This window comes from Orcinus orca, chromosome 8 (genome assembly GCF_937001465.1).
Source record: "Orcinus orca chromosome 8, mOrcOrc1.1, whole genome shotgun sequence".
NCBI classification, from domain to species: Eukaryota; Metazoa; Chordata; class Mammalia; order Artiodactyla; family Delphinidae; genus Orcinus; species Orcinus orca.
Genome location: NC_064566.1, coordinates 68,740,815 through 68,757,402, shown reverse-complemented (window position 1 = coordinate 68,757,402; position 16,588 = coordinate 68,740,815). Strand labels below are relative to the sequence as shown.

The following is a 16,588-nucleotide window of genomic DNA, read 5'->3' as shown; positions in this document are numbered from 1 at the left end:
AGTCCTTATTTTAAAGTCTATTTTTGTCTGATATGAGAATTGCTACTCCAGCTTTCTTTTGGTTTCCATTTGCATGGAATATCTTTTTCCATCCCCTTACTTTCAGTCTGTATGTGTCTCTAGGTCTGAAGTGGGTCTCTTGTAGGCAGCATATATAAGGGTCTTGTTTTTGTATCCATTCAGCCAATCTGTGTCTTTTGGAGGGAGCATTTAGTCCATTTACATTTAAGATAATTATCGATATGTATGTTCCTATTCCCATTTTCTAAATTGTTTTGGGTTCGTTATTATAGGTCTTTTCCTTCTCTTGTGTTTCTTGTCTAGAGAAGTTCCTTTAGCATTTGTTGTAAAGCTGATTTGGTGGTGCTGAACTCTCTCAGCTTTTGCTTGTCTGTAAAGGTTTTAATTTCTCCATCAAATCTGAGTGAGATTCTTGCTGGGTAGAGTAGTCTTTGTTGCAGGTTTTTCTCCTTCATCACTTTAAATATGTCCTGCCCTCCCTTCTGGCTTGCAGAGTTTCTGCTGAGAGATCAGCTGTTAACCTTATGGGGATTCCCTTGTGTGTTAGTTGTTGTTTTTCCCTTGCTGCTTTTAATATGCTTTCTTTGTATTTAATTTTTGACAGTTTGATTAATATGTGTCTTGGCGTATTTCTCCTTGGACTTATCCTGTATGGAACTCTCTGTGCTTCCTGGACTTGATTAACTATTTCCTTTCCCATATTAGGGAAGTTTTCAACTATAATCTCTTCAAATATTTTCTCAGTCCCTTTCTTTTTCTCTTCTTCTTCTGGAACCCCTATAATTTGAATATTGGTGTGTTTAATATACTTTATTAAGTATAATAAAGTTATTGAATTAAAAATTAATTATTTAGAGAAAAAAAGGGACGGATAGAACCTTAGGACAAATGGTGGAAGCAAAGCTATACAGACAAAATCTTACACAGAAGCATACACATACACCCTCACAAAAAGAGGTAAAGGGGAAAAAAATCATAAATCTTGCTCTCAGAGACCACCTCCTCAATTTGGGATGATTCATTGTCTAAAATTGGGAAGGAAGGAAGGAAAGAAAGAAAGAAAGAAAGAAAGAAAGAAAGAAAGAAAGAAAGAAAAGTATAATAAAGTTATTAAAATTAATTATTATAAAAAAATTTAAAAAAAAAACCAAGAACGGATAGAACCCTAGGACAAATGGTGGAGGCAAAACTATACAGACAAGATCTCACACAGAAGCATACACATACACATTCACAAAAAGAGGAAAAGGGGAAAAAATCATAGATCTTGCTCTTGAAGCCCACCTCCTCAATTTGGGATGATTCCTTGTCTATTCAGGTGTTCCACAGATGCAGGGTACATCAAGTTGATTGTGGAGCTTTAATCCGCTGCTTCTGAGGCTGCTGTGAGAGATTTCCCTTTCTCTTCTTTGTTCTCACAGCTCACATGGGCTCAGCTTTGGATTTGGCCCTGCCTCTGCGTGTAGGTCGCTGGAGGGCGTCTGTTCTTCACTCAGACAGGACGGAGTTAAAGGAGCCGCTGATTCGGGGGCTCTGGCTCACTCAGGCCAGGGGGAGGGAGGGGCACTGCGTGCGGGGCGGGCCTGCGGCGGCAGAGGCCGACGTGACGTTGCAGTAGCCTGAGGCCCGCCGTGCGTTCTCCCGGGGAAGTTGTCCCTGGATCCCGGGAACCTGGCAGTGGCGGGCTGCACAGGCTCCGCGGAAGAGGGGTGTGGATAGTGACCTGTGCTCGCACACAGACCCCTTGGTGGCGGCAGCAGCAGCCTTAGCGTCTCCCACCCATCCCTGGCGTCCATGCTTTTAGCCGCGGCTCGCGCCCGTCTCTCAAAGGTAACTTATTAACACTTAATTACGATGCCTTTGTAGAAGCAAGAAAAATATTTAAATATAACAGAGTGAAAAAACAGAAGATGAAATGATGTCTATACTGTGATTACAATTATGAAACATTATGCAAATGAATGAAAGACTGTAAAGTAATGATAGAAAATGAAAACAGAAATTGTTAGGGTAGTAGCAGTGTGGCGAGTTCTCTCCTGCAACAAACGCTTATTTCATATTGCTCTTGTTGCTTATCAATCAAAAATATTCAATCAAAATGAAAGAACAGTCATTTTGCCTGAGGAGGACAGGGTTAGTTATCTCTACTGGGTTTGTTTCTTACCTCTAGGTCTCCTGGAACTAGAAACTAGAATCTTAGCGGGTGCCAAGCACCTATCATGTTTGTACCTGTAAGCAGCATCTCATCCCAATTTTGTAAGGTAGATATGGTGTTTTAACACCAGATTTCAAAATCCATGTGTCAGCTGGGTTCGTTCCTTCTGGAATTTCTGAGGACAAATCTGTTCTGAGTCTCTCTCCTAGTTTCTGGTGGTTGACAAAAATCCTAGGTGCCCCCTGGCTTGTAGTCATGCCACTTCAATCTCTGTCTCCGTCTTCATATGGCATTCTCCTTGTGTGTGTGTTCTCTTCTTATAAGGAAAATAGCCATAGTGGCTTAGGGACCACCCTAACCCAGTGTGACCTCATTTTAACTTGCTTCCATCTGCAATAACCCTATTTCCAAATGAGGTCACATTCACAGGCACTGGAGCTAGGATTTCAACATCTTTTCAGGGGACAAAATTCTGAGTGGGACCTTCTGAAATCTTGATAGTACAGTTAGAGATTTTATAGGTACTAAATGAGGCAACAGATATTGGAACATCATTGTAACTCTCTTGAAAATGCACGTCGGATAATTGATGTATGAAAAAGCATCTCAAGTACCCTTGGAAATAGTTACATAAGCGATGCCTGAAAGAATGTGAAAAATGGGTAATTTAAGCACAGTAGATTGTAGCCCATCTTCTGTGAATGCTGGGTTCATCAAAAAGTGAATTTTTTAAAAAGTGAATTTAATTTTTAACTATGAGTACTAATTGGGGTCTAAAGCTGTTGACAGCCTCTTCCTGTCAAGGAAAGAGAGTTTAATTTGGTGGTAACTCAACATAACCTCCATTATATATCAGAATAATTTATTCATCCCCTTTGTCCCAGGGCAAGTAATGAAATAGATTCACACACACACATGCACATAGTAATTACAAAGAGAGCAACATGGGCAACTTAGTGTTAGAGAAAACGAGAGTCAATTGTAATTTGTACATTTTTCTCTCAAGTATTTTTTCAGCTCTGACAATCATTTCCATGATTTAGATTCAATCATTTGATCCTAACTTTTGCTGCAAAATCAGAAGAAATAGTTTAATTTGCTCATTGCACTGTCTGAACATTGCTCTTTACATTATCCAAATTTAAACTCTATGCCACATGACAGGAAAATTAAATTTTCTCATTGTTAAAAATGATCAGAATAATTCAGAAGCATGCCTCCAGGTTACAGTTTCTCTAATTACCTTGTATCTTGAATTCTTAATTAATTATATTCTGAGACATGAAAAAGTCCCTTTGTGCTCAGAGCCCATCCTAAGCTTTTTCCTGTGCTAGGTGAATTATTTACACAGTAAATCTTATCACTGCATTTCAGTTTTGCCCCTGAAGTTGCTGCCCTTTTGGTCATTTTAATCTCATTCCTCTCAGAGTCAATTTCCTACCATTTAGAACAAGCATTCAGACAGTTAGCCTCCCCACATACCAAGATCTCGTCACCTGTCACTGAATTCCTTTGTGACCTAGTTAAATGACATTCTTTTTTTGGGTGGGTGGGGGTCACAGGAATGATACAGCCTTAAAAATCTCTGCCTGGGGCTTCCCTGGTGGCGCAGTGGTTGAGAGTCCGCCTGCCGATGCAGGGGACACGGGTTCGTGTCCCGGTCCGGGAGGATCCCACATGCCGCAGAGCGGCTGGGCCCGTGAGCCATGACCGCTGAGCCTGCGCGTCCGGAGCCTGTGCTCCGCAACGGGAGAGGCCACAACAGTGAGAGGCCCGCGTACCACACACACACAAAAAATCTATGCCTGGAGAAGGAGCTCCTGAAATTGATCAGGGGCTCGACTTCATTAGAAAATAACTGGGTGAGAGAAAGGATGGGCCTCAACACGGATGTGCAGCCGCATCAAGGCCCCGTACCTCTTATCTGTGCAAAACACATTTATTTAAATAAGAGGCTGGATAATGCTCCAAAGAGTTTTCTGGCAAAGCATGACTCCAGAGAACACCGGAGCATTAACTCAAAGGATTTGTCTTTTTTATTAATAGCTTTAATCTTTATGAACTGAACTGTTCCTCCAGCAGCCAGACTAGTTGGGGCTCTTGGAAATGATGAAAGCTGCTTCTATACAGGAGGACCAGGATGAACATTAGGAGAAATCATATGTGGCTACGATTGGAGTGTTTCTTATTTGTCAGACACTGTGTGCATTGCATCATTGTCTTCCTGTAACCTGCCCGTCTCACAGATGAAGCAACTGAAGTACATACAGAGTGATTAAGTAACTCACCCAAGTTCACACAGCTGGTATGTATCAGAGTCCAAGTCAAAAGTCCAGCCGTGCTTCCCAGACATTCATGTACATACATACGTATCACCTGGAGAACTTCTTAACATGCAGATTCTGATTCAGTGGGGCTGGGATTCTGTACTTCTAGCAAGCTCCCTGCTGAGGGTGATGCTGCTGGCCCATGGACCACTGTCTGAGAAGCAGGATGGTAGAGCCTAACTCCACAGCCTCTAAAGCAATACATTATAGTTCCTGTCGATGGTCCTTTTTTGTTTTCAACTGACAGAAGCTCATATGGAAATTCATGTCTTAAGGCTTCCTTTGAGTTTTTCTACATCACACAGATAATCTTCAGGTTCAAGGTTGTGGAATAACGATGGCTCAGACACAGACTGATGTTATGAGAACCTCAGCATTCAAGCTCTGTAGAATCTGCTTACATTTTTCTTGCCAAAATCTGTCTTGCCTGGACCCTCCTGTTCAAATGTACAGCCTGAAAGCCAGGCATTTAGTGTTCCAGTGAGAATGAGTTCTAGGTGGTTCTGCCAGTCAGCTGTCTGGCCTTCCTCTGTGAGCCCTGCCCTGCACAGGCAGAGAAGAGTGGCACAGGTGACAATATTTATAGAGACTTAATGGGTCATTTCTCATGGTGGCAGCAAGTTGCCGTAGCAGTCCCCAACCTAGGAGCTCCTAAGAATCTAGAGCAGCAGTATGGCCTCTGGAACATGGGGCCAGCTCCATGTACTTGGTGGAGAGAGTGAGTTATATGTTGCTACGTATTGTGTGTAACTATTGGTGGGATTATTATTTGATGAAACCATTTCGAAAGCAATTAAAGTAGGAGAAACACTCAGACTTAAAAATGGACATATTCTTTGACCAAAAAATTCTGCTTCCAGAATCCATCCTTCAGAAATCCTAACACATGTGTACATTTACATAAGAATGTTTGTGAGAGCCTTGTCTGTAATATCCAAACATTAAAGCAGTCCATCTAGAAGAGCATGATTAACTTATATGTGGAATCTAAAAAGTAAAACCAACGAATGAATATAACAAAATAGAAACACGTTCACAGATATAGAGAAGAAACTAGTGGCTACCAGTGGGGAGAGGGAGGGGGAGAGGGACAAAATAGGTGTGTGGAATTAAGAGATACAAACTACAGGGCTTCCCTGGTGACACAGTGGTTGACAGTCCGCCTGCCGATGCAGGGGACACGGGTTCGTGCCCCGGTCCGGGAAGATCCCACATGCTGCAGAGCGGCTGGGCCCGTGAGCCATGGCCCCTGAGCCTGCACGTCTGGAGCCTGTGCTCCGCAACGGGAGAGGTCACAGCAGTGAAAGGCCCGCATACTGCAAAAAAAAAAAAAAAAAAAGACAGTGAAGGCTCAACTCTGCCTTCTGGTCTAATGGGGGAGCCAGTGGTCTGCTGGTGTTGGCTTATACCGCTTTTCTAGAGTCCCAGGAATCTGTGTGCCAGTTCACATTACCTTGGTAGTTTGAAACCCGCCATGATACAAGTGTTTCTATTGAAACCCAGCAGGACGCTGTGGGGTTCCTGGGCATGGAAGTCTTTCTGTGTCCCCCGCTTCTTGTTTGTAGGGAATAGGCTTCAGCCTCCATGACCTTCCCTGAGTTCCAAACAGTAGGTTCAAGCAGTTGTTAATCAGGGAAGGGAGGGGATGCAGAGACAAGGGAGAAGCCACCAAGAAACAATAGTGCAGCCTTGGGACAGGATCCTGGTTCTGCCTCAAGGGATACACATAACAGTGTGGAGGATGTTAACTACTTGATGAAGTATTCTTCATTCCAGAGAGAAGGTCACAGTTTGATAACCTCAGGAGAACCACAGAAGCTCATCAGGAGACCACCTGAGACCAGATTAAAGGACTGCACACCCTGATTGTCATCAGTAACCCCACCCTTGAACCACTGCTATAAAACTCTTCACCAAATTCCCCCGGGTTGGGACACACAGTGTTGAGGGCATGAGCCCACTGTATCCCCCTTTGCGTGGCAAGCAATAAAACTCTTCTTTTCTACTTCACCCAAAACTCTGTCTCCAAGATTCGATCTGGCACTGGTGCACAGAGGCTGAGTTTTCTGCATCGATACCACGGAAGTTGGCAAATGCAACAAATTGGTGCACCCTCTCTTTTATCCAGTTCTTAAGCATTTACGTGCCTACCAATACGTGGACGGACAAGTAACCAGAGGATGCAGCACACCTAACTCTGCCCGCGGTAAGGATTTCCAGTAAGAAGAGACTGAATGCCTAGCCAGGGGACAGTGGCTCCAGGGCTCCAGGATCCTGGTCAGGGGCAGGTAGGTGGAGTTTTGCTGCTGGTGCAGGCAGGGCCAACTCCAGGGGTGGCCCAGGGCCTGAGGAGGGGCCTTTATGCAGCTGGTGCTCAGACTGTGTGGTTCTTACAGCAGGACCTCGCCTTCCCTCACCAAGGCTGGGCAGAGGGTGCCCCTCCCCTTCTGGAGTCCTTCCTGGTCTCAAGCTAACCTCTTGTAATGTCACTTCTCTGAAAGGTCAGTTTGTCCCTCCTCCCCAACTTGTCCTGTATATATTTTGACTTTCACTCTGTATAAAAAAATTTCTAGAGCTCTGGTCTTTGGAGGAAAACTCAAGTGCTAATTGTGCCCCAAGCTTTTGGATTTATTTATTTATTTTTTTTTTGAGGGGGGACGAGGCTTGTTGGAAAAAGCTGCCTAGAATGCGTGGGGATGTGTTTACGAATGAGTTCTGCAGAGATGTGGCTCGACGACCCTTATTTGCTCAAATCTCGAGCACTGTTTTCGTTCTAATCAGGAGAAAACCCTACAGGGTGTGTGCCCGGTAAGAAGCTACAAAAAGTTCCGGCACAGGTGCACCAGAGCCAATGGAAATCTTTCTGGAGGTAAGAAGTTTCTGAGAAAACTACCATCCCGACAAATATAAGTGCCATGGGAGCAATTAGCTGAAGACAAATAAAAGGCAACACTTAAAAAGAGTCAACACAATTGCTAATTTCATTTTTTTCTTTTTACTTGAAAACTTGTTTTAACCATCAAATTTTGGCAGTTACAAACCTGTACACTGTTGGTTTTTTTTTTTTTTTGGCTGTCTTTTTTTGTTTTTCTTTTATTTTTTAGAAAAAGAACACAAGACTGAATACTGCCAACAGCATTATATGCACAAAAAAATCTATTTCCATAAGGGACAAGACCCACTTTAAGTGTTAGCTTTCCCTTTGCATAATGTTTGGTGTGTGATGTGTGTGCAAGTTTAGGTGAGTGCACATGTGTGTGAAGAAATGATGTAATTCATTCTGAATCTGAAATGGCATAAGAATCAGGTATTTAGTAACTGAGCAAAACACACTTGTTTTCTAAAATATCAATAAAAGCATTTTCTTGGAAACAGAGAGAGTTAAATGAAAATAGTAGAACCAAAGAAAGGTTACAGTACTTTTTGAAATGTTTTAAAAACATCATTTTCAAACGTAAAATGCTTTGTGTGTGTGTGTAGTTACCTCAGAAGTTTGCAGAACAACAGCATGGATGACTTAGAATTATATTCGACCCCCCAAATTAAAGCATCCTGATAGGCATCAAATACAGTATATCTACAAAAGCCTGGAAAATTGAAACCATTATATACAATTTTATAAACATTTTAAACACCAAAACATACATCTTTTACAAACCAGCCTGTTTGTAACAGGTAAATTTACAAGACAATCTCTCTGATACAGTGCTTAAAAAGAACTGCTTCCATTTCCAAACACATTTGAACACATTTGTCACTTCCCGAAATGCAGTATTATGGGCTCATAAAATTGTTAAATAGTAGCAATTCAGGTATTTGTTTGCCAGAAGGGTACTACAGTACATACTAATGGGTCCAAACACGCTCCAAATGACTCTATGATTCTCGAGTGCATTCTAAACACTGGAAGAGACTAATTATGGCCTTTGTGTAATATTACATACTTGTAATTATTGCTTTTTCATTATTACATAAGGAAAGAAAATCTTATTCTTTTCCTGTCTCTTAGCTAGCTGGCTAAATGTTAACTGATGCCAAATCCACACATGGAGACTTTAAACCCCAGAATTATACAACCAGAAGCTTAAAGACATTGTGGATTTCCACCAGAATACTGTGCAGTTGAACATTGCAGGACAAAACCCAACACAAACACAGAACCCGCCTTCTCACAGACCACACAAAATGATGACGCTAAAGAAATGCCTCTTCAAATCTCCATTTCTCATGGTTTGAAGCTAAAAACATAAAACATAGAAGCCTAACCACTTTAGCAATATCTGTGCACTGGGAAGGCAGCCGAGTGGACAGCCCAGACAATTATCTGGGCAACCCATGCAAAATGAACACCAGATCTTCCTGAATTATTTCCCATGAAAGTGCTTTCTGGGTCCTAAGTGATTTATTTTGCTAATGTCTATTCCCCGACGTTGATTATGTAGACTCAGCGTTAGTGGGGGCAGTGGGCGGGGTGAGGGCGGGAAGTAAACAGGAGTTGGCCAATAGTGTTTTCCTTGCTTTTTATCCCAGGCTCTGCTAGTGATTCCCTAGGGTGGTTCCAGGTAAGTTCCAGGAATGCATCATCAATTCCCTTTCTAGGTCTTCACCCTGATTGTCTGATAGGGTAAACCTCAGATGCATAGACCTGACCTATTCATATCACTAAGTCTACCTCAATGGCATTTCATGAACTGGCAGGATATGAGTACATGGAAAGCTGGCATGGAACGAAACTCAGCAGAAAAATACTCATAGAAGAGAATAAATTCAACACCTATTTTATTTACCTTTTACAGCCCTATAGCTTCTGCTGACTATATGACAAACATCACTAGTCCAGCTATCCTCAACCTAATCAGAATGTGTGCAATGCAAGTAAAATGCCTACAATAGGCTATGGAAAATGGCTTCCAGAGGTAGCACATACATGTTAGAAAAATACGTATGGGAAAGATACAAATTGGCTTAAATCTTTCCCACGTGGTTCAGCATGGTGAATGGGTTAGGAATAAACACCAGGGCGGGGATGGGGGAAAAAGAAGAAAAATAAATGCACCTAGTAGGTAATATAATCAAAGTTTTACTGAATTTGCTGACTGGTCTTAGTTCCATTCTGTAATTATCATTCCATCCTCATTTTAGTAAACATTCATTTGGCGAAAGCAGTTTTGATAGATGTCCAAAGAAATGTGTGAATTCTGTAACTGCACCTTTCCTATGGGGGCTGCAAGGAAACCTAGGATCATGAGGCTTCCAGAAAAATACTCTCCATGAGTTCTCTCTTCTAGTATATTCCAAAGCAGGAATGGTGAGAAATCAGAAGGTCTAGCAGAAGCAGGCCAAATGGATGGGTTCTAGTTCTTGTTCAGCTACTTACCTGCCTGTGTGAGCTTGGGGAAGTCCCTTCCCCTCTCTGGGTATGTTTACTCTTTTATAAAATAAGGGGGTTGGACAAGGAGACCTTAAGGACCCTTCCAGCCCTTGAGTCAGTGGTCACCCCACCTAGTTCCATCTTGGCCTGACTGCAAACCATTTCAGAATCTCCTGGGAAAGCTATCCAAAAAGTGAAAAGATATCACGAGTTTAAAGATAATGAATCGAAGTATGACACAAGGTTATCTGGGATACATTTAGCTACAGAGCTACTCTGCAGAAAATTGGGGAAGATATCCTGAAGAAAGACGTATTTTATACAGGTCAGAGCCAAGAGTGGCCACAATTCTCATGGGTGATTTCACAACCGCATTAGGGTCTATTTATTCCTTCATTACTGTGTTGGTTAGGCACTCTGCCTGGAGGGGATGCTGTGTAAGCAGGACTGACTCATGGGCATTAATCTCCTTCTAGTATTTCCTGGGGGCAAGAAATGAATTGTTGGTTTTACTTTGATTGTTTTTTATGTCATTGCATTATCGAAAGTGTAGCAGCAGTTCTATTCTAGACCATTAGTTCGTCATTTTCTCCATGATTCTTGCAAATGGTTTCTTACATAAGAGAAATATCAAAGACTTTATTCTCCCAAGCAGCCTTAGTGAAATTCATTTATTTCAAGACCACAGTGCGGATAATGCTTCCATGAGTAGGTCTGACTAGGAGATAGGAAGAGGAGAAAAGCTGAGAAACCTGTGAAGTTTATGCATATACTCAGGAAGCTTGGGAATGAAAAGGAGTTTTTTTTTTTTTCTTAACCACGATCTTTCAGAAACACTGACTCCTGCAAAGAAGTGGATTGAACACAACTGAAGCAATTAAAAATATGTCTGAGTGGATGACACACAGATCAGGACAGTACGGTGGACACACCAATGCCATATGTCATCAGAAACTGTGGACACAGAGATTTGCTCATATGCAGACAGTGCAAATATGCATTTATTTAACCATGGCCGCTGCGCCCGTGGCCACAATCTGATTGAAGCAAAAGAGGAAAGTCACTCAACTCATCAACTTTAAGCTTCGACTACCGGGTTTTTGTATTTCCAGTGGGCTGATTCTCCTGTCAAATTTGGAAACTCAAGGCTGAAGCCCACAGGTCAGATGAGAGGAGAACCCCAGGGTGTAATGAAACTTTACACATTTTTCAAATGAGAGTTTAGTTCTGGAAAATTATAACAAAATACAGGTTTTTTTTTTTTTCCCTAAGAAAGCAGAGTTTTGCTTCAAGTTCATATAAATGGCAGTACCAAAATAAAGTTAACTGAACCAGAATAAAATACGGCATTTGGTGTTTCTCTGATATCATCAAGATCAGAGAAATTGGAAGGTTGGCCTCATTGGCAGGATTTTTAACATAGTCTATATCCTAAAACCTTCCCGTCAGCTTTCCTCAAGAGCAGCCTTATTGAGTGCAAGCACATATTTGTACATAGGACCAGAAACACACACTATTATAATTTACACACAAGAACTATCTACTTTCTTCTCCTTTTTTAAAAACATAATTGCATTTATAGTGATGATGCTAACAGTTTAAAACAACACGTACCTTTTATCTGCATTATCAAGAATTGTGATTATCTAGCTGAAAACTTTGAAAGTATTATATTTTCTTTTTTTTCCCTGAATTTGTGAATTCTGCTTAAACCTCTCAATATCTCTCATTCTAGAGAACAATGTACCAAAATATTCCTTTATTTGTCTTTTTATTTCCTGATTCTCAGAACAAAGCCCAATTTCTGCAGCAATGTTAAAATTAAAGTTACAGCCAAGAATATTTACTGGAAAACACAAAGACAGATAATCACATTCTTTCTAACGTTTGCACAACCTACAGAATGGTACCCAAATACCCTCACGTATTCCTCTTCATTGATATCTTTCTCAAAGATCATAAAATCCAACTATATTATATTGGATGCTTAACACAAACAAACAAACAAAAATAACTGAGCATACTAAACATGTTACCCAAACCTAATTTTATAGCTGAAAATTGGGCAGCTTATTAAAAAAAAAAAAAAAGAGAGTTGATTTGAAAGCCTTCATCCCATTTTCTTATTTATTTAATAATATTTATTCCTCTTTTCTTTTGCCTAAGAGACTAACTTTTCCAACAATCATAACTACTATTTTCATTCCCCCCTCCCCATTGGCTCAAAATTACATGCAACAATGCCTCTTGGCTTGTTGCCAGTTATTAATACTGCAAGGACCGATGCTGTAACACTTTTCCAGGGCACAGTACTGCACAAAGCCATACAGATGGACTGTATAACAATGGGTGAAATTGTTTCCCCCTTTAAAAACTAGGTGCGTCTTGTCGGTCATGAGCGCAGGGACGCACTGCCAGGGTGATGGGTCACCTCTCAGAAACAATTTCTGAACCTTTCCTTTTCAGCCAGCTAGAGTCGAGCTTGCTTGAGACAGTATGGCTCGGGAAGAAGTTCCCAGAAGAAAATACCGCATTTCCCGCTCGCTCAACACAGGACCCTTCGTGGAGATGCGAGCCCAGCCAGTCTCCCTCCGCGTTTCTGTAACAAACCGCGCGCGTCACCCGAGCGCATCCTCTACACTTGGGTCTGGTGCTGGGTCTCCATAAAGGGAATGTGAAGGCTGGCGAGGCTGAGCTCCCCGACGCTCTCATAGTCACTCATGGCTACTTCAGAGTCTTCGAAGCCGCAGCTGGCTGACACATCCGAGGACGAGGTGCCTCTGGAATTGTGCAAGGAGAGAGACACACTGTCTGCTGGGCCCGCTGCTGTCTCTGTGCCCTGGTTCATGCTCACGGCAAAAGTACTGAATTCACAGGTGGCGGGAGGGCCCACCAAATCCGTTTCGTTGGGGAAGGGGTGGGGAGGGAGGTACTGGCTGGGATGGAACTGGGGCCTTCTCCTGCAGTCTGGGCTCAGCGTGCTGGCCAGTGAGACCGGCTGGGAGGGCGGCAGGGCCTCATACTGGTCCGGGAAGTCCTCTGGCAGGGGTGGGGGCAGCTGGTCCTGACTCAAGAACTCCTCTTCGTGGGGGGGTGGGTACTCGCTGTCGATGTCGTAGCCGCCCAGGTAGTAATCGCTCTCCAACTCCCGCGTGCTGCCCTGGTGCGCCGAGCCTCCCTCCTGGTTCTCGTAGTTGGGTACCTCTTCTATGTCCGACAGGCGGGCCCCCGGCATCCAGTCAGAGGTGTCCCAGTGATAGGCTGTGAGAGAGAAGCCGTGTCAGTTAGTTTCCTCCAGAATGGAGCTGGAGTCAGGGCTCAGAAAGGAGCAGGCAAGGAACCTGACATGCAATTCTTAACATCCAGGAGACCCTAAGAAGCCAGGGTCACCCGCATGCTTTTTACAAGGGTCTCTCAGGACCAGCCATGCTCTGGCCCGGGAAGTACAAGGCAATGGCAACTCTGAGGATGACACCTGGTTGCTGCAGCATCTCCCACTCAGCCATGCCGGAAGCGATGGCCAGCGAGGGCATGCCGAGCAAACAACAGTTCTAGAACCCTCTCTCCTCTTCCTAGCCATAGGCTAAGTGCACATCCAGGCTGGCAACATGCTCGAAGAGGTAGATGCATCAGCCGTCCTGTGGACCACAGGAGGGAGGGAGATGTGCGTGCAAACAAGTGAGTTGCTGGAGCAGGGGAGAGGCTGGGGGAGGGAGGATGCTGGGCTGGGATTTTCACCTCCAGTACCAAGCACACAAGACACCTGGAACATGCAAAATTCAGATCAAAGAAACTCAGAAAAGATGGAAGGAGAGTGACAGGGTAAGAACAAACTCAGCAATTCCAAACGCATAAGTAACATATTATGCTGGGGGCATGGCAGAATCACCTCGGTTGTAGTTCTGTCCTTGATCCGTGACAGACACTGTTTAAATACAAAGTGAGAAGTAAAACTGACAGTCCAAGTCATGCGAAGAAGGTACAATAGAACATTTTAGAGGATGTAAAAAAATGTTCCTATTTCTCCTTGTTATTTGCGAAACGAAAAGATAAGTCGCATCTGTACCAGGCCCTAATAGTATTAAATCACTAATAAAAGTTACCCGATTGAAATCAATTCCCATAATATTGTAGTTTTGAATGATTTCTTAAATATCCCCAGCTCACAGTAGGTGCTCAATCAATACATGTTGAATGTAAGAATGAATTTAGTATTAATCTGGATTTCGATTAAGTGGGTACTCTTCTCTCGGAAGGGATTTTATAAAAAGAGTACCTCACATATGAAAAAAACTATGACCTGGATTTTTTTTCGAAATTGTAAAATTCACTCCAATCCAGAGAGAGACGTTCAGCGTCTCACTGAAACCACCTGTACCGCCCCCTCTGCTGCCAACTGATTAAAATCACCTCTAGTTCATAAAATAAATAAGTTACAAAGCTATATTGTACAGCACAGGAAATATAGACAATATTTTACAATAACTATAAATGGAGTATAACCTTCAAATATTGTGAATCGCTATGTTGTACACGTGAAACTTATATAACATTGTACTATACTATACTTCAATAAAAAAAAAAAAGTCACCCCTAGTTCAAAGTAACAAGGAAGTGATATTTCCAAAAGGTTAACTCTGCACAAAGAAATGCTATGGAAGAAAATAGTAAATACCTTCATTCTCTATAGTGTCAACTACATTGTTGACAAGCTGAATGACAGTCACTATGGATGCTTGTGGCCAGGAAAAGAAGACAGGAGGGAGGAGAAGGACACCTTCAGGTTAGTTATGTACTTTAAACATACATTCACTTGTCTTAACAACAACAATGGTAACAACAAAGGCACAGCATGCAAACACCCAAAGCTTCCCATAGTCCATCCATTGGACTCCAGCGGACACTTTCATCCCCCCGGCTTCTTGGAGGAAGGGAAACAGCAACAAATCCGGGGCCAGTCCTCCTGAAAGGCACGATCGGCAGGAATTGCTGGGTCATAAATTCACACCTCGTGGCCCAGTGAAATCAATCTAGGAAGGCAAAGGCCATAAGCTTACGCTAATTTCTCATTAGTGACTCCCAAAGGCTCCAAGGAAGACCTCACTATTCCCAGGGGTAATTACTTGCTGGTCAGCCATGCTGCTCTGAGCCAAATGCCAGTGATGAAGGATAACCTTTGCAGCACTGATGGTTTCACACTCACATGACGTCACCGATAGCCTAGAACGACCCGAGGCCCAGATCCCACCCGTAAAGTGTAGATGAGAGTCAGCATTTGGCCTCTGAAATAGTCAGAAACTGGGAAGGAGATTTCTGTGCTCATATGGGTTGCCTGAGCACCTGATACCAGTAGCTTCTGGAGAGGTGACCAGGCACTTTAGGAAGCCTGCTTTAGTCAGGGCCAACCTAGAATGCTAAGCCTGAAAGCCCAAGTGTGTGATGAAGAAGAGCCTGTGAGAATAGTCAACCAGGCATCATCGCTGGAGCTGCTGCCTGGAGTTTGGAAACACTACGTTCTTAGCTGCTTCTACATAAAATGCAAACCAGCAACAACTTTTCTTCTGGCTGGGGATGAAGAAGGGAGTAAACACCAAGGTAAAGAAATCTGGAGGCCTGCCTCTGACCTTCTGAGATTGCTCAGAAGAAATCCACTGTTACATGGTTTGTTACCCCGATGGTCAGATACACTGAGGTTTCCGCACCTCTCAGGAGTGCCAGGGATTTGGGATGGAGGTGGAAGAGATTTGGGGCTGGTGATGGGGAAAGCAGACTATTTGACTTCCATGACTGCTTCTATGGCCTCGGGGCTCCTTTGTTCCTGTCCTTACCTGGGGCGGGCCGGGGGCGGGTGGTGGTTGGCAAAGACTATGTCATTTTCATTTTGTTCTTCGGGCTACAAAATGCCCAGCACAGGAGTCAACATTCAGGAGAAACTCAGCAAGGGTTTATGGGGTGAATGATTACATAAATTATAAATATCCAATTTTGCCAATTGTTGATAAATGGGAAAGTAGAATAAGGTATAGACTAAGGTAAGCCTGCCTGTCACTGTCAATGACTACTTGAAATTATTCTTTGTTCACCACCATGTGGTAAATTCTCACTGTTTTATGACTATTTCTGCACCCTTTCCCTGCCCTGGGGAGACCAACCCATCCTCCAAAGCTGGTTCCTCAAGCTCAGAAAACCCAGTCCTTCATGAACGCCCTCTCCATAAACACGGGTTCACAGGAGGTAGAGGCTGCAGCTTTGGGGTGTCAGTGAGGTTCATGAACGACATGGAATCGTATGCAACATTCTGGGGGTATGTGCATTTTTCTAAGGAGCTGATCCATCGTATCTAAGATAAGATTCTCCAAAGGCCCATGACCTCAAATGATTGAAGAAGAATGAAGATACTACCTCTCTGGGAAGGAGGTTCTACGAGAAGGAGGTCTTGCCTCTGAACTAATTTCTAATGATGGGGAGGTTGGGTGGATAGTGAAGTGTGAAGAGATCGTCATGAGCTAGAATAAAAAAGGAAACAAATCACACTTTGCTAGAGAGTATCCTTTGGGATGAGGTAGTGCCATCATGTACTAAGTCAAGGAGGACGCATTACTGGAGGTCTGCGGGAACCTCCTCTACTTCTGTGCCTGCTCCCAGCTGCGGCTCAATGAGTGCTTGCTTTTTCAGCAGACACGCAACAGTGGAGCCCAGCGAAAGCTGTGAGCA

The 16,588-nt window shown here is 43.1% G+C and overlaps 1 protein-coding gene and 2 long non-coding RNA genes across 7 annotated transcripts in view; 2 read left to right on the top strand and 1 right to left on the bottom strand.

Moving 5' to 3' along the window:
* The first annotated feature begins 1,164 nt into the window (after positions 1–1,164).
* Positions 1,165–9,138, top strand: LOC117202156 (uncharacterized). 3 transcript variants are annotated; one of them, XR_007478731.1, is made up of 4 exons: positions 1,165–1,851; positions 6,632–6,791; positions 6,900–7,372; positions 9,034–9,138. It is a non-coding gene; the product is annotated as an uncharacterized LOC117202156 (long non-coding RNA). The 3 variants fall into 3 exon arrangements; XR_007478732.1 differs by having other exon boundaries at positions 6,632–7,004; positions 7,285–7,372; XR_007478730.1 differs by having other exon boundaries at positions 6,632–7,372.
* On the top strand, positions 3,975–6,520 carry LOC125965158 (uncharacterized). Its single transcript, XR_007478734.1, has 2 exons — positions 3,975–4,481; positions 6,280–6,520. It is a non-coding gene; the product is annotated as an uncharacterized LOC125965158 (long non-coding RNA).
* FAT3 (FAT atypical cadherin 3) overlaps positions 8,880–16,588 on the bottom strand; it is a 574,942-nt gene continuing 567,233 nt past the window's right edge. For 2 of the 3 annotated variants that reach the window (XM_049713303.1, XM_049713302.1), the window contains exon 25: positions 8,880–13,135. In XM_049713303.1, the coding sequence (XP_049569260.1) occupies positions 12,510–13,135 (626 nt within the window). In that variant the 3' untranslated portion in view covers positions 8,880–12,509. Of the gene's footprint in view, positions 13,136–13,763; positions 13,800–14,549; positions 14,610–16,588 lie in introns of all 3 variants that reach the window. The other variant, XM_033431923.2, reaches the window with a different exon arrangement.